The sequence below is a fragment of the Ischnura elegans genome, chromosome 7 (genome assembly GCF_921293095.1).
Source record: "Ischnura elegans chromosome 7, ioIscEleg1.1, whole genome shotgun sequence".
Classification (NCBI taxonomy): Eukaryota; Metazoa; Arthropoda; class Insecta; order Odonata; family Coenagrionidae; genus Ischnura; species Ischnura elegans.
In genome coordinates, this window is record NC_060252.1 from 23,494,306 (window position 1) to 23,517,665 (window position 23,360).

Here is a 23,360-nt window from a genome sequence, read left to right on the forward strand (position 1 = left end):
AGCCACTTACGTGGAATCTGGGAGACATCTTCATTTTTAACTTTATTCCTATTTTCAAACCCTAAAGACCGTTTATGTATCAGCCTTTGGTCAACTAGGCTTTGAATATCTCTTCGCAATAAAACTACCTCTGGCACAATTTACTCAAGTGTATGCATGGAACACTGCATTGGGTCTTCTCCGTGAAGGTTTTTTTTTAACTTTGAAGCAATTTACATATTTTACTTCGACCAAATAGAGCTATTATAATCAGAAAAGAAAGTCAGCAAAATTTCTATGCGCAAAGAAACTATTATTTTTGGATTATTATACGTTGCCGTTTTATCTGGAGCATTCACGTTTAGATATTTCTTGTACGTCGGTTCTAAACTTTAACGCTTACATCTCTTTCTGACTGCAAAAGAGCAACCTCATCAGTCTTGTGCATTTTGTAAGTGTAATGTATTTTATTGTAGTATATTTTATAGGTGTTAACTGAAGTTTACGTTGAGGATGCAAGTATGTGGAGCTGGAGGAAATATTGTCGTCTGAAAGGCTTTGGTCCATATTGCCAATGCCTCTCAACATGCAGTTCTTCAAGGATAACCGAGCATAGGAATCTTACTCGTGGGGTATGGGAGACATTTTTGGTCCGATAAACCTAATGTATGATTGTATGAAGTATTGTAAGATGGCCATCCATTCCAGATTATTGGAAAAGGTAGGAAAATATCTTCGATTTTTCTCTCCTTCACAGCACTTTTTCCCGAGACCGATTTCAACTAATTTTCCGTTGCATGCAGTTTGGCAGGAACCCTGGAGTAGATGATCCGATACCAAGAGACCCCTTGCATAAAATTCGACCCTTTTTGAAATTATTCACTCAAAGAATGAAAGAAATTTATTACACGTTTAAAGAACTCTGCTTCATTAGTCCATGTTGCTTTGGCGTCACAAACGCAGCATAACATTATATATGCTTTCTGAGCCTAATGGCCTCGTGCAAGATGCTATAATTTACACTGGGGCGAAGGATCCTGATGTTGGAGGCAGGGGACATGCATACAAAGTCGTGCGAAAATTAATCGATTGATTTCTCCTCAGTGGGCACAGTTTATACAGTCGCGTAGCCACGATTTTGAAATGGGGTTTTTTTGCCGGAGGTTTGAGGGCCCTTCTGGAGGGTGCGGGGGCCATTTTACCCGTTTTTGGCACCTGAAAGGAGGTTGTTACCCATAACCCCCCCTCCCGTGGCTACTCTACTGAGTTTATACATGGAAAATTATAATCATCATAAAAATTATAATAATCTGTTCAAATATCTGTTGAGTTACGCAAAAAGACACACCACTGAAACTCTACGTACAAACAGAAGAAATAATCCTCCTCACGTCCTTAGAACGACTTAAGTGGCGAATCAGTATAACTCTGATGGTGTATGATGTGCAAATGTTCCAGGGCTGTGTTTGAACCCTTTTTTCAAAGACTTTCACAATTATTAGTTAATATTTTCAGCATTAACGCAAAAGAAAATGGCAAAAGATAAAATTACTTTCATATGTTTGCATCCAAATCTAAGTTACTAGTAAATTTAAAAATTTAGATGTGAAAATTAAAATTCGAAAACTTTTATTTACCCAAAATTTGATGCATGGATAGTGGATGACATCTGAAAAATTATTTATCTTATTTTATAATTCAATTCCACCATCATTTCAGAAATTATTTCAAGCTTCTTAGTTGCTATGTAAAATTATGTTGTCCGTCGTTTCTAATGTTTGTGTAACGGGTTGCATAAATATCCGGAGCATTTATCACATGGGTGCGGATGGCATCACTGTGATGCCATTAACAAATTGTTTAATAAATTGTCAAATTAATATAAAAATCCCTTTTTTATTGAAATTGTTTTCATATATTCGAAAAACAAAGTGAATGCAGTGAAAAAAAATTCTCCGCCAATGTGAAACAACTCTGAGAAAATGTTACGCAATGAAAGGGTTAAATAAGGATTATTTATACCTTACCAAACGAAGAAAACTTTCCGACCTTAGCCAGTTTTAATAGGTGATTATTAAGACATGTTTCCCTGAGCTCTGTGCCTCATGCATGCATTGGTAATCTCAGACCATGTAAAACTCCTATCTACTTGTATAGAAACTAGGTCCCTGTGACGTCACGTGGAGTGGCATCGCATGGGCACCTATCTGGCCTTTTTCAAATGCGGATAAAATTGACCATTGCCATTCGTCTGAACTGGGATTTCTAAAACCAAATAAATTGTAAATTATTAATACACTATTGGTGAGTAACCAATCGCAATCAATGCCTTTCGTTTTCTTTGATGAAGGAAACTTCCCTATTGTTTGTATGTGGAAGGGGGAGGGTTCACGAGGCCTTCCAGCCTACGAAATCTTGCTTGGGGCTCTTGGAGAGGGTTAAAGTAGTCAAATTTGCACCATTTGCACAACCCGATCACGTCAAATCGATCCCCAGTGGGCAAGGAATGCGCAAGCAATACGGGAAGCACGACTTCGGAGAATAACGGAGACGGCTTCGCCAGGTATGTGGACTGACTTATGAAAGTGACTGTCCATTAGGGTTACAAAAAATGAACTACAATCTCCTGACCGTAACAAGGAAAAATAAATTCACCCACTCAGTGATTCGACGCAAAGGTTGGTTCGGTAAGGGTAGTTTTCACCTCGAAGTAAGCCACAGCTGAGTGAATTTTGCACATTCAGGGTGGGGGCAAGTTCCTTTCCATATGCCACCTCATGCTTAGATTATTTCGGGAAGATTATTATTATTATAGAAGATTATTTCAGGATCCATCATTAAAACACAAATGGTAATTTCCACAGTATTCAATTTAACACTTAACGACCGACCATGGTTTCGACACTGACAATTAGTGTCATTTTCAAGGTAGACTTGACAATAAAAATGGCACAAAGTGTTGAAACCATGGTCAGTCGTTAAGAGTTAAATTAAATTCTGTGGAAATTACCATTTGTATTTTAATCGTGGATATAGCAGTATTCCACAAAATTAACCCTGAAACGATTTTATTATTTCGGGAATATCCAAAGGCTACCTGGGATTCGTACCTAGGACCCCTAGACCAGTAGCCAAGCTCTCTAGCCACTAGGCTACCATGCTCCCCTAAATATGTAAGTTTCTTATTTAGTCAGTAAGTAATTTCTTTCCCTCGCTGTAAAATCCATAAATTACTCATTTCAACGCAATTTTTCCATGATTTCATCCTCATTTTAAGGATGGTTGATTGTGCAGCCACCAGGAGGGAGCATAAAAGTCTAGTCGGTAAAGCACTTGGGCATTGATCAGGAGGTCCTCAGTTAAAAATCCTAGTCGAAGCCTCCAAACAACCTCAAATAAAAATCCTCCAAGTGCAAGGTGGCTCAATGGAAAGGACCTTGCTGTTTAGGGTGAATGAGGGAACTTAAAAACGCTTTTGCACTTATTACTACCCACTTGAAGAATCCAAGCACTCATGAGATCATTGTAATAATTATAATACATAATGATGATGCGATAGAGAATCTTACCCTCCAGACGCAATATTTGCATGCACATGGATTTTGGGTCCAGGAGAAGTTGATTTTCTGCTCGGGCTCCCCTTCTCCCTTGCTCCCACTTCGCTCTCCTTTGGACTGCACTTCGATCTCTCTGGATGTTTGCCACTCTCTCCTGATGTCCTTTTATCCTGCAAAGATCGTTGGTCATTCCATTATAATGATCTATGTTTTTCGCCATTCATTTCTGCAGCAGGAACACGTGCATAATGTGGTAATTCACTCAGAACAGAAATTTCAATCAATCAAAAGAATACTGAAGAAAATGGGAAAGAAAGATAAGTTACAACAAAAATAATCTTCCCTACTCATCCTTTCTCTCATAAATATGGAATTTCAAGCATGTCATACGTTCAGGGTGTTTCTTCAGGCTTGACATGAATTTCCAGTACATTTTAAATACCCAACCTGTCATGCAAAAGGCGGTGAATTTCATATTACTTGCCATGGTAAAAAATTCCTCTGGACTGGGAATTGAACCACAGACCTTAGACTTTTGGTGCTACTGTACAGACCACCATGCTTTGCGGTTTCCGTAATTCCCGAGGGAAAATTACAGAGGATATCATACTTTGTGTTATGACAAGATGTGAACCTTGTCATATTACAGTTTATCTCAAATATCAATGTGACTGAGAGGAAGAACCACTTGAGTTACCGAAAACCAACCAAAATGTGATAGGCAAAGTCTAGCCTTGGGGAAATTCAGTCCCTCTCTCATCTCCGTGGTCTACTCTTTGTAAGGAAGTTACATAGCTGTGTTGCCAGGTGTGAAGTCAGTATTTGACACAGTCTTTCATTTCCACGCACGGACAAACTTTTGAGAAAACATGGCAACACCTGTGTCTCTTTCTCTCCCCATCCCACATCCCTATTGTTGCAGTTACCACCTGCCGCTGCAGTGCCGCACAAAACATTACAAATTTGCATGACTGTCTGGTCGCAAAGATATTTGAAAAGAATTATAAACGCCCATTACCCCTGACAACAGCACAACTAGCCCTATGCATCAGTGTGGAGGGGGAGTCGTCGACAAGCAGAGGTGGGTTTAGTAACAGAAAATTATAATGGAGATCAGTTACAGCTATTTTTGAAAAATTTTCTTCAATCAAAAGCAGCAATTACAGGTTTAAAATGGAACTAGTTACAGTTACAAGAACAATTACCATTATGTTCAGAAATATTTTTTTAAATGTCACGCGAGGTCTATGCACCACAATTGGATTAATGTTGTCAGATAATTAAAAATATGTACTTATCTTTGTACAGCGAATAATGCATTTAACTTATAATTTGCAGCATTAAATGAAGAGTAGAGAAAAATATGAGCCATTTTAAAATAGACTATGGGTGGAGTTGGGAAAAATCATGCATTTACTAACATAATGAGAGGGCAGAGTTGAAAACTGTATAAACCACGTAAGGTAATAATTGAATATCTCCAATGGTTACATTTAGTTCATTACCTCTAATCCATTGGGCTGTGACTGCAGCACTCATTATTGTGGCTCAACAATGTTACTTTCATGGGTATACACTTACCATGCCCCTATGAAAAAATTGTATAAACCTGTTTCAAAATTTTATACAATTTATACAATTGCCATGGCAATGTATAAGATTGTATAAAATTTTGAAACAGGTTTATACAATTTTTTCATAGGGGTGGTGCCAGCTTTTCTGAATACATGCCAGGGTACGGTATGTACCAATGAGTAACGATTACTTTCAGAAGGCAATGAGTACATACAGTAAAACCCCGTATTTGCGTTATCGGAATTTACGTTTTCCCGCAAATTGCAAGTTTTTTTCTGGGTCCCGTCATATTTCCTATCTCTCCAATGTAAATAGAACCCGGTATTTACGCCGTGTTTTTTTCGTTTTCCCGCCATGTGCATCACGACGCACAGTGGTCCCAAATCGAAAAAAGCTGGCCAAAATTAATTACGCCGTTGTTATTATGTATATATTTGACCTAAAGGTTTATCCTTATTGTTTTTGACCCACTTATTCTGAATTTTAACTATTTTTTATGTATTTGCAATAATTTTATTGTTATTTCACATTTTGTTTAAACAATTAATTTTTTTTATATTGGAATTTGAGATTATACTGGTGATAGTAAATTAAAATTATACATATCATAAAACTGAATTAGTCATTTGAAACATATATAAATGCATATAAAATGACTGCATTGTTTATTTTTGGACAAATTTTGAACAACTGATTTTGAATGAACCAAGAGAACATTTTCTACTTTCTCATATGTTTGATCGTATTTGATACGAAAAATAAGTTAATATTAATTGGAAATTTATATTATAAGTATAATATTAATATTATTGTACTGCATTAATTGTTTAAAAATTATAATATCTAATTCTAATTAAGTAGACAATTTTATAGTTCCTTGTAACGTGCCAATGGATTTGGAAGCAATTTTAAACGGGGTTCCTTATTTCACAAGTTTCAACGGAGGCATTATTACAATCATTGAAATGTTATAAACAATATTTCATAACTCCTATCACTCAAGTTAAACGCCAAATTTATTGATACGCTTGCAATAAGCTCTTTACGCAGTGAGGCATCAATTTAACGAGCACATGATTTGGTACGAAAAATTAAATGAGATTTTCCATTAATTGGGCTTTTTAACTATCAAAAATAAGTTAACATTTCTCCTTATCTTTCTCAGTCATTGTTACGAAAATTTAAATACATTCATGATCACTATCCGACAAATCCTCATCACAGTCGTCATCCACTCAATTCTTCCAGGATTAATAAACTCTTTACCTCGACTGGTAATTGAAGTAATTTCCTTCTTTGAGCCTTAGAAATACTTGATATCATTGCATTTGGAGTTAGGAGTAATCTTTTAAACAGGTCTTCATTCGTTGCTATCCAGGAAAATTTCCTTGCATGGTGCTCCCTGAATCTTCTTATGTCCTTATTCCTCGCCTCCATTGCCTCCTCGGACATGTGGACAATAGGAAGGGCAGCTTCTTTAGATGTCCGTCGGAGGAGCAAGTACTGATGTTTCGTGAAATTACCAGAAACGATCATGGAAAGGGCTTCTTCGTGGGAGATTTTACTTTGCCTCACATCCTTGGCTCTCCATTTTGATAACACTCGCCGCGCTCTTGAGAGAGTGGTTGTTGTCACCTCATTTATTATTTTCGCCACGAACTCATCACCTTTGCTTCGATTACTCATGGATAATCTACTGGCGATGTGCTAGCTCTAAGATCCTCCGTTTTCCTTCTCTAGGCCCTTTCACTGGACTTCTCAAATTGTTTTTTTTTTTTTGGTCGACCAATTTCAATAAACCTGATGAACCTTCAAAAGTAGCAATTTTGACTAACATATTGAATTAAGTAGAATGATTATCACTCTAAATTCATCACAAATTCCACATTAAATTCTTACTGGATGTAATGGGCTGACGTTTAAATAAAGGCGGAGGAAATTTCAACTTCTCATTTAGGCAGTCAGCGAACTTTCTTCTAAAAAACCTGTCATTTCTTTTTCTTTCCTTCCACCGGCGAAGATAATTTGAGAGAAAAAACACTTCTCCGCAATTTTTTTAGGATAACTTTTGAATTAACGTCCTCATCTAACTCTAACTTGTTGCTGCAGGAATCCAATAAGTATTGGTTTTTAAACGATACAGACCCTTTTCCACTTTCAAGAAATTTTTCATGCATCTCAAGACGCGTGAAAATTTTCAGAGTTATCGAACTAAAACACTATGGGCACTCTTCTTCAACCTGAGAAAATTTGAGTAAAACTGAGTTTTGGCGAGAAAATTTCGGGCAAGCGATGTCTAGAAGTAATTTGGGGGTTCCACAGTGCGAGGTTCACGATGCTATTATCTCCATTTTCTAGGAAATATCACATTTGAAAGGTGAAAAGGCTTACTCCGTTCATCCCCGGTGGCCAAAGTGCAATTCATAACAAGTGTACAGAGAGCGGTGGTTGTGTTTTCCCGATGGGCGCAATCAATAGCCTAGGCCTTTTCGGCAGTCGTTTGCCCTGCATGCGGTTGAGGAGGCCGCTAAGGAGGCGACAGAGGGACAATGTGCCGCGTGAGGGCGAAAACTAATCCGTCTAACGGAAGGAAAGGGTGGAGTAGCATTTGAGGGATTATTTTTTGTTTTGAATGCATTCAAGTTTTTGTGGATTACTATAAGCACAGCTGCGAACTTTCGTTCCATAAATATATCCTTCCGCTCGAGTCCTTAAGCAATTTTTAGGAGAGCATGGGCACGCGTAAATAAAAGGTAAGGTCAAGTGGAAACTATTAATGATAAAACGTTCTACGTATGACAAGAGATGTTTATTCATAGGGTAAATATTTTTTGTAGAAATAAAATATCCAACAATGTTGAATTACACCCATAAATACTGGATTTCCTCGAGCCCTACCACGCGCCAGCCAGGCCGCCGCCCGCGTCAGCGCATTGCATCATTATAGTTAAATCAATGCTGAGGTCGGAGTAGCAGCTAGTAGCAAAAATTTTCTTCACTACTGCGTTGCATATACTTTCCCCTTTGTATTGGTGCAAAAGACACCGTGCATTCACGTGCTTCTCTAAACGATATTGTACATTTTATTTGAAAATTCGGGTAAAAAACACTAAAAGTTATAAAATATATATAAAATAGGAAACATAGTAAAATCCGAATAAAGTTTATGCCCCACTATGTAATAATATTTATATTTGTAGTTAAAAATGTTTTTTGGCCAAATATATCGCGTAAAGGTTGTCCTGCATGACGCTGAACTTCATCAAAATCGACCGATTTCACGCAACTGTGATTTTTACGGTGAATGCTACATGTTTGACGGATCACTGCAGCCGCTCTGATGAACAAAAATACTAACTTACTAGTGTACTTTGTAGACCATATCCTGTAGAATCCGAATATAAGGTCCAAAAATTCCTTGAAAAAATTCGAAAAAACGACTTTTGGCCAGCTTTTTTCGATTTGGGACCACTGTGCGACGCACAGTGGTCCGGATCGCGAAAAAGTTGGACAAAAATCAGATTTTGGTTGGATGTCTTTAAAAATTGCTCTCTATATGTTTTTTGGCGAGCTATTTTTATTTCTGCAGTTATTTTTACGAAAAAACTTTTATTTCATGCGATATCGTGGAACTTTGACTTATTAACGGGCTAATTATAACGCTGATTGCATAGATAAACGGTAATCATGATAAAATATGAAAATAAATGATAATTAGTTGTATAGAATGAGTTAATGATCTTTCAAAGTACTCAATAAACAAAAAAACGGCTAAAAGTAGGGTTGTTGGGTGCATTGACTAACGTTAAAAAGGTGCGATTTCCAGATTTCGTGAGATTCTTCTGTATGGACTAAAAGTAATTATTAAATAAGTATCAAAATAGTATTTATGTAACTCTTTTATTCTCATAAAAGCATGGATAATTCCTCAGAAATTTACAATTATGTATTAGTCAGCATCAGATTCTTCTGAATCCCACCCCTCCTCCTCTTCGCATTCGCTCGAAGAATTTTGAGATTCTTGCAGGACCAAGAGATCACGAACCTCCTGCGGAAGATCTTTAAGGCCCCGGCAGATCTTTAAGGATCTTTAAGATTTTGATTGCGAACTAGCTCGCCATCTTCTCTCGTAGGAATAAAAAAATTTCATGTTTAAAAAATTATTAAGCTCGAGTTTTGCCTCCTCAACTCCGTGTAATCTGAAACAACTCTCCAGATATGCATTTAAATTCCTTTTTCGAGCATCCATGGTTTTCTCTTTTTTCTCCAGCATTTTTTCGTGCAGTTTTCGCCGCGTAAATGCCCATGACATTGTTGACAGTCAACAATATAAAACACAGGTTTACAAAAAGCTAAACAACAGTCTTCTTTCTAAAAAGGTTAAATATCAAATAGAAGGGAAAATATGGAAAATTAGAGCGCTGCCTCGTCTCAGACCAATTAAAAAAAAAAACGAAAACAAGAAACGGAAATAAATTAAACATAGTATACCTGCTCAATAATCCTTATTTATGTGGTTGTCAGGAACTAATAAATAACTTAATCACAATTTTTTAGTTATCACAACACTATAACTTCTTTTCGAGATCACTGTAAATCACAAAAACTGTAGCCAAAATAGGACTTCGCAATTAGTGATGGGTGTGTTCACATCGACAGAAAAGTTGAAACTGAAGGGTACCAAAATGTTTCGACCGAAATTTGGATGGGGTTAAAAAGAGGAGTAATCTTTACCCATGGAAATGTGGGTATTCCCCAGGATAACTGGTTGGGGTAAGGTTGGACCCCGTAAAGAAAATGTGAAATGTTTGGATTTTGTGCGAAAATGCATACTAGCGGCGGACCTGCAATAAAACCCGTCCAAAAGGAAGCGGGTGGAGGGTAAAGACCTCATCTATTAACACGTGCAGCTTCACTTACAGGTCAGACAGCCCCTAGAAAAGCAATAACCTCAAGTTGGGTGGTGCGCCAAGTGGCAAAATAGCAAGATGACAAAAGATGGCAAAATGTCCCGACTAAAGACCCCTTCCCACTTCCCTGAGGTCCGACACGTGTTCGGGTAACGGGTCTCCTTCGGATTGAAAGAAAGGGAGACGGTTGTGGGTTTTCCCGGTAGCAGTGCATGTAGCCTGTCGTATTTACTTAAATCTATTACTAAATCGCGCTTGAAGTCGTTCTGAGAAGCGATCGGAAAAAATATTTTATCTCCTCTCCCAGCGTCCCAACTGCGCTTAACCTAATTCAAATTGTTCCGAAATTATTCTATTGGTCCACATACAGATAAAATTTGGATGATTACAAAGTATAAAATATGTTTTAAAATGCTAAAAATGCTTATTTTTGTGATTCTGGCCCATGAAACATTGGGAGACACAATTTACCATGTGCCTACACTGCGCTGATGCTAGCGTGTCGACGTTCACGTCTACTACGGCTAGGCATATAAATCGTTGTCATTCGCAAACTCGCACAGATTTGCAGCTGATTTCTTTACTAATATCTTTATGATACTGTATTTTACTGTCACAAATAGCCGAATCCGCGCAAATCGACGTCACTTTTTTTATAACTCAACATTTATGCGATTTTTTCCGAAAAAATTACTCCCCTTCAAATAATTCTACAGCAATCATCAACATCTCTAAAAGGTTGAAATATATATTTTATAACAGTAAAATGTCTATATTACTATAGTGCAAAGTTATTTTACGAATATAATTGGCGGCGTAAAGCCAAAAATAAATCTAAAATGCGTAATTTTCGAAAAAACGGAAAAATCAAGTTTCCTTAGAAATAGTGCCACTTTGACGCAATATATCTAAGCTAGCAATTTTTTTTATAAAAAAGTAAGCATGAAAGGTGATACCCCAGACATATTACTGCATAACTTGTATAGTCTAAGCGAGTTTGAAGAAAGTCGAAAAAATGATTTTTGTCCACCTTTTTCCGAATCCGGACCACTGTGCGACGTGCCGACTAAAAAAAATTTTTTGCGTAGTAAAATATATAATCGCGCATATCAGCCCTTAAAACTGTCTTTTGGATTCCTTTCGCGCATTTTTATTTAAAAATCTAAGAAAGAAAGACGTAATGAGAACTATTTTCGGGAAGAATTTGAATGTGGCGGGACAGAACGCCACTAACGTCGGAAAGTTGAACTACGTCATCTCGTTTTCTGTCAGCGGCTCAGCGGCGAAAATATTCACGATATGAAAGTAGGTGTATTGAGCAATCGAGCTATGTATTAATTATAAAGCAAGAACTCCTGAAGGAATGTAGACAATAATCATGTAGTCGATAATTTTATACGAGAGTTTGAAAGGAAACCAGACGTGATAAATGCCGGAACTATATAACTTGACCGACAACTGGGATCATTTGCGCTGACTTCATTCAACAGTTGCGTAGCAATTATGGGTTAATTAAATACTTAAAAAACTTACTTAAACTTGAATTATCCCATTCAAATAGCAGTGAATCGCAAACTATTGTAACTTTCAAAAATTCTGAAGTCCCATGACAGTTTGTACTACGCACTTGATCGCCGAGGAGTATAGGTCAGATACTCGGCTCGTGTGTTGCCGAGTTACCCTCAATTCGTAGGGGAAATACAATTGATCCTGCTTGAAAATGGAAATTCGAGGTGAAAAACGGACATTTTTAATTGAGGAGAAAATGAAAATTATAGAGATAGTTGATTCCCACACCGGAACCCGCATCGATTCAAACGCTGGCGACTCGAATGTTGGTACTGGCAATCCGTTCGGATTTCCAGTCTCAACATTCAATACCATGGTGAAAAATCGCGATGCCATTGTAAAATATGCAAACCAGTGCGGACATTTATCAAAAAAGAGAATATATGTGAAGAATTCCAGGTACGAATAAATAGAACGAATGCTAAAAGAGTAGTTTTTAGGTGCAAGATCATCAAATGTCCCAGCAAATGGTGTCATCTAAAGGCCTGTTTACATAGTACATTAACCCGTACAAGTTAATGTCTAAATTATGAACACGAAAATGCACCGTGTATTCACCCAACTTGTGCGTATATGCACAAACAGAAAATAGAACCTGTTCAAATTTGGTTCATGCATTCACAGTCGGATTTAGGGGCAGGGGTTATCATCGGAGGATAGATGGGGGGGGGGGGGGGGCATGTGCCCTCCCAGACACTTAAAAATATGCAAGATTTTTAATATGGTCCGGTTATCATTGCGTTCTTTTATTTGTATAACGTGGTATCATTGTGCGCCCCCCCCCCCCACTCCAGAACAAAATCCTGGATACGGCATTGCTTGTGCCCCCCAGAAAGAAATCCTGGATCCGCCCCTGATGGTCATCATTATGTTCGCTTTGTTTAGTGTATTACTCAAGGAGGCTCAATCATTTAATTCAATGAGAATAACTTTGATATAAAAATAAAGAGAATATCTTGTTTTTAATCTCAATTAAGACAAGATCTTTTGCCTGTCAGGCCCTCTGTGCCCCTCCCAGAAAAAAATCCTGGATCTGCCCCTGCCTACATTCGTACATGTCCCGTTCCACAAAAATCATTCATGCAAGCAGAAATTAACTCGTACGTGTTAATGTATCGTGTAAACAGGCCCACGAGAAAAAGTATTTCCCCACAAGATTGGGAATCAAAGATTCCTCGGCATCTATAATGGTTGGTTGGACAGATTCAAAAATAGGTACAGTCTTGTATATAAGTGGTGAAAGCAAAGATGTTAACATAGAGACAGCAACTCAGTGGAAAGAATCTGAATATATTAGAGTTCTGGAAGGTTACAGCCCAAAAGATGTTTTCAGTGCAGACAAAACAGGATTATTTTTTAATTTTTGCTGCCAGCAAAAACACTGTGCTTCAGAGGGAAACATTGTTATGGAATAATGCTTAGTGAAGAATTAAAAAATTAACATTTCCAAAGCCAGTATATGAATAAAAGTGAAAATTCTCTATTTCCCACTATTTGCATTTTCCCGCAATTTACACTTTTTTTCTTGGGTCCCTAGAAAAGTGTAAATAAGGGGTTTTACTGTATACTACAAGTAACAGTTATATTGTTTGAAATGTAATGATAATAAGTAGAGATGCGTGAAAATCGCAAATGCGATAAATGCGATATAGATGCGATGTGCGCAAATAAATGCGATATAGATGCGATGACTGGACTTTTATGATATTTTTACATAAATTTGCCTCTACAACAGCAAAATTCGTGCATTTTGTGCCGAGCGCAGTTTAAATGCTCCGCCGACACTCACCGCATAAAGCATGTGAGCGACTGGCCAGCTGCTAGTTGGCTGGGACTCGACGTGGCCGCGAACTACAAGAGGGCGCGGCCAAGCTAAACCTCCGCCATGATATGTCTTATTCCTTAATTTATTATTGTTCTACAACATAATTATTTAAAATATTCTGTATTTTGTCATACAACTGTGTTTCACTGCATTTTATCGTCATCTACCTCATTATGAAAATAAAAAAATAGACGCTACAAAATGCGATAAACTGTTATTGAAAGTGCGTTAAAATAAAAATTAAAGTGCGTATCTCTAATTATAAGTAAAAAGTCAATGAAATGTAATCATTACCTCAGGTAATTTTACTCAGTTAGTTTAAAATATCTGATCGGTCCTGTGAATGTCAGTGAATTTCATGAAAAAATTCCTCTGACTGGGAATTGAACCACAGACCTTTGGCTTTTCATGCCACTGCACAGACCACTATGACTCAGCAACTTTGACAACAACAGACCATAACAAACATCCATGGGGGCCACCTGTGCACACAGGTCAGATCACCAAGGGTTTCGCACACGAGGACTTAAATCCACCGTCACTGAGGCTGGTTGATTGGGGATTAAGGAATCTGGAAAGCGTAGTGATTTGCACAGAGGCACAAAAAGGTATAATCCATGATTCCGGTTCCGGTTCCTGATCCATGGGAATTTTTTACTGTGGCAAGTATTATGAATTTCACTCATAAGTTTAAAATAAGAAAATATGAGTGTTTCCCCACTTTTTATAAGTTGATAATGTCAATTGAGTTCAGGTAAATTTACTCGTTCAGAGAGAACCTTTCCTAGTGGGATGAAATTGCTCTCAAGAGCACAAACAGAAACAAACCACATGAGACAGATGCAAAAAGTTGAGGAGACTTGCTCAGACTTGTTAACCAGAGCAACACAACTTCGTGATGCCATCATTTCTTCCACAAAAGGGCTGAGTCCGTTGATAATGTCGTGAGCCGACTAGTTACTATTGGTCTTAAACCAAATCCCATATTATTTTTCCAACCTTCAGCCACTATCGGCGTCACGTTTTCCTCACACTCTCTTAATTAATCCGGCTGTCCGAAATACGGACCGCCCGTTCCCACGAATAAAGGGACCACCTGCTGTTCCATGTTATTTCCGCCTTGCCATTTCTCCGTCGTAACACTTATTTTTAAAAGCTAACTTTTGTAATGAATAGCTCGAGAAGTAGGAGACAGATTGAAAAATGGAAAAATATGGATCTCTTTTTTCAGGCATACCACAATGGGCAATAATAAAAATGTTGAATAAAAACTTTTGGGCTTTGTCGTCACGTGGGGCCAAGAATTGACGTGGCGACATAGCCCAAAAGTTTTTATTCAACACGACGAGTACCCGCGAAAGTTTTAACGAAGTATAATAAAAATATTCAATGACCCCATTGTACATCTAGACCACTATTATTCCCGAAGGGTATGCTCACCGTTGAATGAACAATCAGCTTACGAACAGAATGGACACAATCATTTTTACATCTCATGCGTGGTGGAGCACTGGATGCTTTGATAGTTGTATGGGTGTGTTGTCTCGATTCATGATTCATTTGTTGAAGGCAATTTTCAGACCTTTTTGACAGCTCTGGTGGGGTCTTACATTTGTGTGCTTTTCTTTCCATCATTCCCACATTCCTTCCTTCCCTGAAATTCAACAGTTAACGAGGGCATTAGAACAATATTTATAGTTATCACATTTCTCTATAATCCTGCCACATGGGGTAACCTATGTGTTGCGCACAAAATTATATTTTATGATTTATCTCTTACATTTTACAATGAGTATATGAAGAGTAAAGTTGAGTTCAAATATCAGTTATAGCAACAAAGAAATTGGAGTTCACCTTTCCAGACATATTACGAGGGTGGTTTGAAAAGTTCTCGGAATCACCACGAGTTGTAAGCGCTAATGCTACTAATTTTTCACGTGATATCCATAGGACAGTTCGCTGTAAACACATGCCACATCAATGCGTGTGGAAAAGAACTGTGGTGGTGACATGACTTTCTTGCTGTTCCCGCATAGTGATTTGCAAAGATGGAAAAAAAATCAAGGTTCGTGCAGTGACCAAGTACTTCGTAAAAATAGGTATGAAAGCAAAGGACATTCATGCCAACTTCCAGAAAACACTAGGGGACTCTGTTCCTTCATAGTCAACTGTTACCAAGAGGACAAATGAATTTAAATTTAGTCGGGAGAGCTTAGATGATGGTCCGCACAAAGGTCGGCCAAGAAGTGTCACCACTACAGGAATCATTGCAAAAGTGCACAAAATAGTAATGGAGGCTCACCAATTGAAAGTGGGTGAAATTGTTCTTGCCTGCCAGATGTCATATAAAAGAGTATATTATATTTTAACTGAAAAATCAGAAATGAAAAAATTATCTGCTACATGAGTGCCATGACTCTTGACGCTGGATCAAAAACACATGGGAATGGACATATCGGAACAATGTTTGACCCGTTTTAGGGAAAAGGAACAAGTTTTTTTGGACCGGTTTGTGACCAAAGATTAAACTTGGGTCCATTGCTATTCCCCAGAGACAAAAACACAGCCAAAACTGTGGAAACATGATGATTATCCACCACCAAAGAAAGGAAAGACAATTCTTTCGATTGGAAAGGTCATGGCATCAGTGTTCTGGGATGTGAAGGGGATTCTGTTTATAGATTGTCTCCCCATTAGGCAAACAATTACTATAGAATACTATGCTAACCTCTTGGACTAATTGCAATAAAATATACATGAAAAAAGGCCAGGAAGAAAGTCATCTTCCATCAACAAAATGCGTGCCTGTACACATGTACTGTCGCCATAGCAGAATAACACGAACTATGGTATTAATTGTGGCCACTTCCGCTTTATTCACCTGATGGGCCTCCATCAGACTTCCATCTCTTCCCAAAATTGAAATTTTTCATGGTGGACTCAGTGGATAAAATGATTCACTTCAAATGAAGAACTAATAGCCGCAGTTGACAACTATTTTGCAGGCCTACAGAAATCTCATCTTCTAGATGGGATCAAGGCACTAGAATATCGTTGGAAAAAATGTAGTAATATACAAGGAGACTATATTGAAAAATAAAATAAGTTTCAGTGATGTATGAACATTTTTTCTATTCCATTCCGTGAACTTTTCAAACCACCCTCGTATTTATAGACTTTTAGAAAGCTTTTACCAAGGTATCTCAACCAATACTTTTACACAAATTACATTCCTGCGGGCTAAACAAAACAGTGGTAAACTAGATATATGACTTCCAGAGTGATCACAAGCAAAGAGTACCTAGTTATTGACGGAATAAGCTCTGATGCAGTGAAAGTGACATCAAGTGTCCCATTAGGTAGAGTAATTGCTCCCCCTTTTTTTCATTTTATACATAAATGCCTTCTGCTCCAAAAGTAGTAATAAAATATATTTATTTACTGGCAATGCTGTCATCTATCAAAAAATTAGTGATCACTCTGACTTTGAAAGTCCTTTTCATTTATTTAACCCTTTCACTGCTATAAACATTCTGGGTACATTCACACGGCAAGCTGCTGCAAACATACCTTTTCTTCCTCCCTATACTGTGCTGCGTGTTTTCACTGCATGTGTCACAGGTAAGTTTCCGGAGAGTGAGCAGCAGCAAAAGGGTTAAACACCAGATCATGTGCAGAGCCAAGAGTGAAGACTAGAACTTCATCTAAGCAAATGCAAATATGTAGATATATTTCAGAACAATATGGAGAGCGTCATATTAGACTGCCACTGTATTTTAAGGGTAAATATTTCCTTTTTATTTCTTAATGGCAAGTGCCTTAGCACCCTCTGCCACACTTCATCAGCTCTACAGGCATAGAGGAGGCTTGAGGGGTAATCTGTACTTATAGATGTACATACATACCTAGATACTGCAAAGCTCAAGTTTTGAGTAAAAAGTACTTGCAGTATCCTGCCTATCAGCAGGTGCAGCTTTGAATCACATGCGCAAGGAACTGCCAGTGGAGGTGGATGTAATTAGGGATCATGAGTACAAATTAATCACTACTCAGTACTGTATACTAATATGTATCAGTTGTAATTAATACCGGGAAGTAATCATTCAGCTCACTTTTAACGACAAGTACAGGACCCCCAAGTCATCATAACATCTGGCTACATTGAATGTTTAAACTTTTCCCCACTAAAGACGAAAATATTCGGCAGGACGTTTCTTGACCTGGGAGATGAAAGCCGCAAATTTTTGTCGGAGATTTTCCTACGCAGGAGAACTAATGCTTAATATATACGTTTCCTAGTTCTCCCCCTTTTATGACGGTGCGATGTCTTTGTTTTGGGACCCAACACTGTGGAGCTTAGGTTTTACCCTCAAAATAAGGGAGCAGGTACCCGAACCCATCCTCTTATATTAACCCCCTTAGCGGTAAGGGACTGCTGTCATACAATTGTTTATCCATTCATTTTGCAAAATAAATATTTGTTCCTTTCTCAAAATATATAAACTAAGAATTTAATATTTTGTCTTTTGAGCAGTGTTTACAATTTTTAAACGAAATTCTACGATAAATATTAACTTTTATCTCGATTTCAGTATAAACATCAACATGGAAATTGTTGCTGCATTAAATGCGTAAATATTGACCGAAGAGTTTCGTTCAAAATTTGACAATTCTCAGACTTAAACTAGAAATTCAACTCAAAGTCTGCAATTTACGTGGAAGCAACAATCATCCATCTGGCTTATTCATGTAAATGAAACATGATTGACCACTAACCGATGCCGCTGTTAGGGTCATAAACCCCAAAAGGAGGGAGCCCAACTACCCTCGGAGTCCGAGATAATGCAAGGTCCTCGCTGGGAAGGGTCGAAAAAGGTTGGTGCTGAGGGTGTGTGATTATCCACGACACCCTTCTTACCAAATGTCCTGCAAAAATGCTCTGTATTGTAACCCCTCGTGATGACGTATCGCCCGTCTTCCCTCTATTAATCGGGTGATCGGTGACCAGCCTTCAGGGCACATTCAGGGAAAGGGGAATTGGAGGGCAAAAGGGGAGGGCAGAGGTGTAGCGGGGATATCCCATGCACCTCGAGCGAGGGAATGGGGTTTGGGAAAGGGAAGGAGGGGAAAATTTAGGGGTGACGAGACCTGAGATAGTAGCGTTCGGATAAAGAAAGCCGTTCAACTGCGTAGTTCACTCAACATAAATTTAATAAGTTTTTAAATTTGATAATTTACAAATACAATCAAGTCGATAACAAAAGGAACAATTAACTTCTTTTCCTTGGATTTCAATGAAATATAACGCATAATTCACTAGGCTGCAGCCTCTCAAATATCCACAACAGAAAAATTTAAGTCCTTAACCTAGACCAAAAAAAAATCACATTACACGTTTTTCACATTCATAACCCATACGAAAACCACAAGAAAAGGGAACAAATAAAAAGAAACAAAAAAGAAAAAGGGGGGGGAATGGAAATATAAAACAACAAAATAAATGTTGCACTGAAGTTCACACTGTAATAGGGGGTAGTACTGTCATCTTCTCTACTTGTGCGAGGGAACTTTATAAACGTTTTTAGTGAATTCTCTTCTTGACTTGGTGGGGTGGGACTTTTCTTCTGCTCATTGGAGGGGGGGGGGGGGGGGGGGAACGGGATTTCGTGGCTTATTCTCTTACAATTTGTTGAATTTTTGGGGCTCTCGATCTGTTGATGGTAGCGATTCCATTCCGCGGCGTAGACTGCCCTGCATCCTCCCCGGCAGGTTCACGGTTGGGAGATGACATCTTGGCAACAGTTGGGCGATCCTTTTCTTGGTACCAACGAGTCTACCGTACAAACTCCTACTCGTATCTAGCACCCTCTTTCTCTCTCTCAGGATCTGTCCACCCACTTCGTCTCTCATGCCATCTCCCACACTCCGCCTACTCTTAGGAGCGTTTTGCTTACGTGGAAAAGCCAAAAAAATAAGAAGCCCTTCTTCTTAGGTACACCACGTTATATAGTCTTTGAGGGGAGGGATCACCAGGGGGGGGGGTCAGGGGAAAAAAAAAAGAAAAAGGAATGATGCACATGGGGATGGACGGTCACTTCACTAAGGACACGGGGGGGGGGGGGGGGGGGGGGGGAAACCACGTTCTTCTTCTTCTTGACCTTCTGTTTGGCACACTTAAGGAGGGAAGGGGAGAGAATTTCACATTTTTGTGGGGAAGAAAAATGGGGAAACATCAAATGGGGACCCAAATGACTCATGTCACACACTCAAAACCCTCTTACACTCACTCACACATACAGACGAACATATCTCTAACCAAAAAAACGGCCTTCCTTTACCGTCGCACTCCCATCTCCCACGTCCGAATGTAATCGGGCATACGGCACCGGTTACAGTATGGAGGGGACAGGAGAATATCTCAGTGCTCAGTACAGCAGTCATGTTAAGGCGAGAACTCCACCGTTTCGAAACGGTTAAAAATATAGCTCTTACTCCATGTGTCTATTGTTTCGTAATTTGCTATCGGATGCCAATAAAAATCTAATACCTCTGCAGTGAAGGTCCATTCTCTGCAGAGCCCTCCACTTTGCCACAGATATCTCCCTCCTCCTCTATTGGCAAAATTCTCTTTGAACGGGAACTTGAGCATGAATTTGGATACCTGAAAGAAACATTTTGTGAAAAAAGTACCTTTAACAGAAAGGGTACCATAATAAAAACTATTATAAGAGCAAAATCAAGTACAGAGAAAAGCACTTGACTTCAGACAAAAGGAGTCCTGGGAATTTATTCTGATTCTTCCATCACTATAAGTTAACTACACCTATATTCAGTACCATATATCTTTGTTATGGAGGAGATGAAGCAAAAGAAAGTGCCCTTCTTTCAAGCCTGGACATTGTCAGTGTGCCCCACAGATAGAGGAAGGAAAATACTGAGAATAAGATGTGGAAAGGACTCGAGACTGCCAAATGTGCATACTCTCATCCTACCAAAGGTATATCATCCCCTCTCATCACGGAAAATGTGAACCACTGGTAACTTATGTTCGTTAATGAAACAAGGTAGGCATGAGGTAGACTGAGTATGACTAGACTTCTATGATATACATACATTAAATTTTCCTTTTCGATGGCAAAATTCGTAAATTTAGTGCCAAGCGGTGTTGAAATGCTCTGCCGACACTTGCTGCTTATTGGCTGGGACTCAAACTAGACAATTGGGGGCAATGACGTCATTCCTCCCTGTGGACATTTGTGGATGCCTTGATAGCTTAACTGGCCAAAGCACTCCACCAGAAATTGGGGTATCTGGGCTCGAATCCCGGATCATTTCTCCTCTGTGGATTTTTCACATAATTTGTGCATTGAGGGTGACTCCCGTAAAAGTTATCACCGTGGCTAGTCCTGGTATACTTAAACCATTGCAAGAGGATTATCCAATCGGACATTAAACATGCTCTCACCCAACGCATATTCAAATGGGTTTCGAAAAGCTGCCACTCAAAGGATGGCAGAGAGAACCACATTTCACAGGAGAAAAAACTATAAATCAGGGATGCTACAGGTATTTACATACAATGAAGAAATAGGAAATAAGTTCATAACTTTTCAATACCATTTCTTTAAAGTACAAATAATCTAAAGCAGGGGTCTCCAATTTACTCCATGAGGGCCACATTCCAAGTTCCGAATCGCCCATGGGCCGGATAGCAGATTTGCCGATGACTGAAGTGTTCGATACCAACTACCGAAGTATCCGGTGGTATATTTCTTATTTACGAACAGTTGAAGGTGACTTTGACGTGCTGTACAGCGCTGCAATGCTCCCAGCGGCATCTCACAGAGTTAACCAAGCGAGAATCGCACGCCACTTGAAACGAGTGCGCGGGCCGGATGAAAGCCCTCTGAGGGCCGTATTTTGAAGACCCCTGGTCTAAAGTAAAAAAAATTTGGGAAAAAGCAGGTCCCTTTGCACTCAACAACATGCTGCAGGCATAATTAAAACCTGATTAAAAAGCACCCAAAGTAGTAACATGAATACAGCTTCAACAGGTTAGACTGGGGCTTCCTCGATGTAGTTCATTTCAAAGTAACTTAAAATGACTTCCTTACTCACAGCTGCTTTTTAACCTCTTGTACTGATTTGCACAGCCTTAACAATTCACTTTGGAGCTCTTGCTTTTTTGATTCATGTGGGAGTGGTCGGTTGCCTTTGCAGGACAGAACTTGGTCAATGGACTCCAAAACTTCTAACAAGTTCAAATTCGAACACTTCAGCATGTTCACTTCTTTTTGAAGATGACGCACTTCACATTCCATCTGGTCAGTGTGAAATATGCATTGCTATCATTAATAATGGCGTAAAATATGGAGTTGTATCACAGTGAAGAAAACTATCACTTGCATTCTTGGTTAGAGTGTCCCTTAAAATGCCATTTTGGAATATTCAATTACAACCTCGCATGAAATTTTCCTTTTAGCATCAAAAGATTATCTGTAAAACTTTATATGAAATAATTGAAATTTACTCATGTCACAAGCTTTTGAAAAGTTTTTCACATAGTGACTGAAATTATGGAAATAGTGGATGTTAGCCAAATTAGCAGTTTGATAAAAATTTGGAAAATCCTTTGGATAACTCAATTTTTGGGGATATTCAGTCAATTGCTATATTTAGTGTTGATAGCCAAGATTTTACGCTTGGAATATGACAAAATGGCGTATGTTTCATATTTTCAAACACATTTTTCCGATTATGGAAAAGGGAGAATGAATGTATTTCTTTGGCGATACTATCTGCTCATATGAACAGTAACAGAATATATAATATTGGGCACTCAATATGGTGAATAGCATTGCATTAATAGTTCACTGTTCCCACGATACTGTGATTACTAACAATAAGGGCATTCCAAAGAAATGTTAGCAAATAGACAAATCACTTCTATATGGTTGCAATCATCGGATTGGTTAGGAATACTCTTCCAACTTGCCTGGTCCTGACTAAACTAGTCTCTATAAAATTTTATTTTCTTAGTTCTTTCCCTTAAAGTTCAATATAGATCACTTGAGGTCCATCTGTCAGGTTTTTATCAGCCACAATAGTTTCACAAAGCTCTCATGCCTAAATATATGACCAATCTAAGATTTTCCTTAACTATGTAGTCAGTAATTAAATTAAGGATACTTATTACTACCACCAATAGAAAAGTACCACATGCAAATAAAGATAACTCTTGGTAAACTCAAATGTTCAAAAATTAGTGAATAAACCAAAAACCAGAGGTTAAAAAAAAATTCTCAATAATCATCAAGAAGACAAAGCTACAAATTGAAAGAAAAAAAGCAATTCAAGAATGAGGAAAAACCCATATTTTAACTTTGACAGTGTATAATCAAAAAACAAAGCAAAAATCCATTCCTCCAAGGGAAGAGTTACAAGCAAGGACAAATTATTTAGTGAATGTATGAATTTTTAAGTTTCTTTCTCCGTTGTAAGGTTTAAAAATCATTTACATGAGTGATTTCCTTTTTAAAACACACATTTTAAGTACGACCATAATTTTTTCATGGTATTTAAATGGAATTTAAATAAAAAAATAATAAAATAAAAATTGTTTCTGTCACCTTCCTTGAGAATGGAGAAAAATGTGGGGAAGATTCTATTTAAAAGTATTATAGTTCATTTATACAGCTCCACAAATTTTCAAAACTCTTGGATTAATGCATATTTTACAATAAACTCAAATTTACATCAGTAAAAACTCTTTATTGCTCACAATATTATCGGAACAGTAAACAAGTAATGCAATGACATCCACCTCATTGAATGTACAATCTTATATATTTTGTTGAAGTCCAATAAAGCAGCAGCTATCACCAAAGACATTAAGTATTCTCCCTACTCCATAATAAGAATTTCTTGGAGACAGTGCAAAGTAAA

The 23,360-nt window shown here is 38.2% G+C and overlaps 1 protein-coding gene across 4 annotated transcripts in view; it reads right to left on the reverse strand.

Moving 5' to 3' along the window:
- LOC124162190 (myosin-13-like) overlaps positions 1 to 23,360 on the reverse strand; it is a 63,614-nt gene that overhangs the window by 12,028 nt on the left and 28,226 nt on the right. For all 4 annotated transcript variants that reach the window (XM_046538627.1, XM_046538628.1, XM_046538629.1 and 1 more), the window contains 4 exons: positions 21,534 to 21,736; positions 19,963 to 20,076; positions 14,856 to 15,069; positions 3,549 to 3,706 (listed from right to left, as the gene is read on the reverse strand). In XM_046538627.1, coding sequence (XP_046394583.1) covers positions 3,549 to 3,706; positions 14,856 to 15,069; positions 19,963 to 20,076; positions 21,534 to 21,736 — 689 coding nt within the window. The remainder of the gene's footprint in view (positions 1 to 3,548; positions 3,707 to 14,855; positions 15,070 to 19,962; positions 20,077 to 21,533; positions 21,737 to 23,360) is intronic.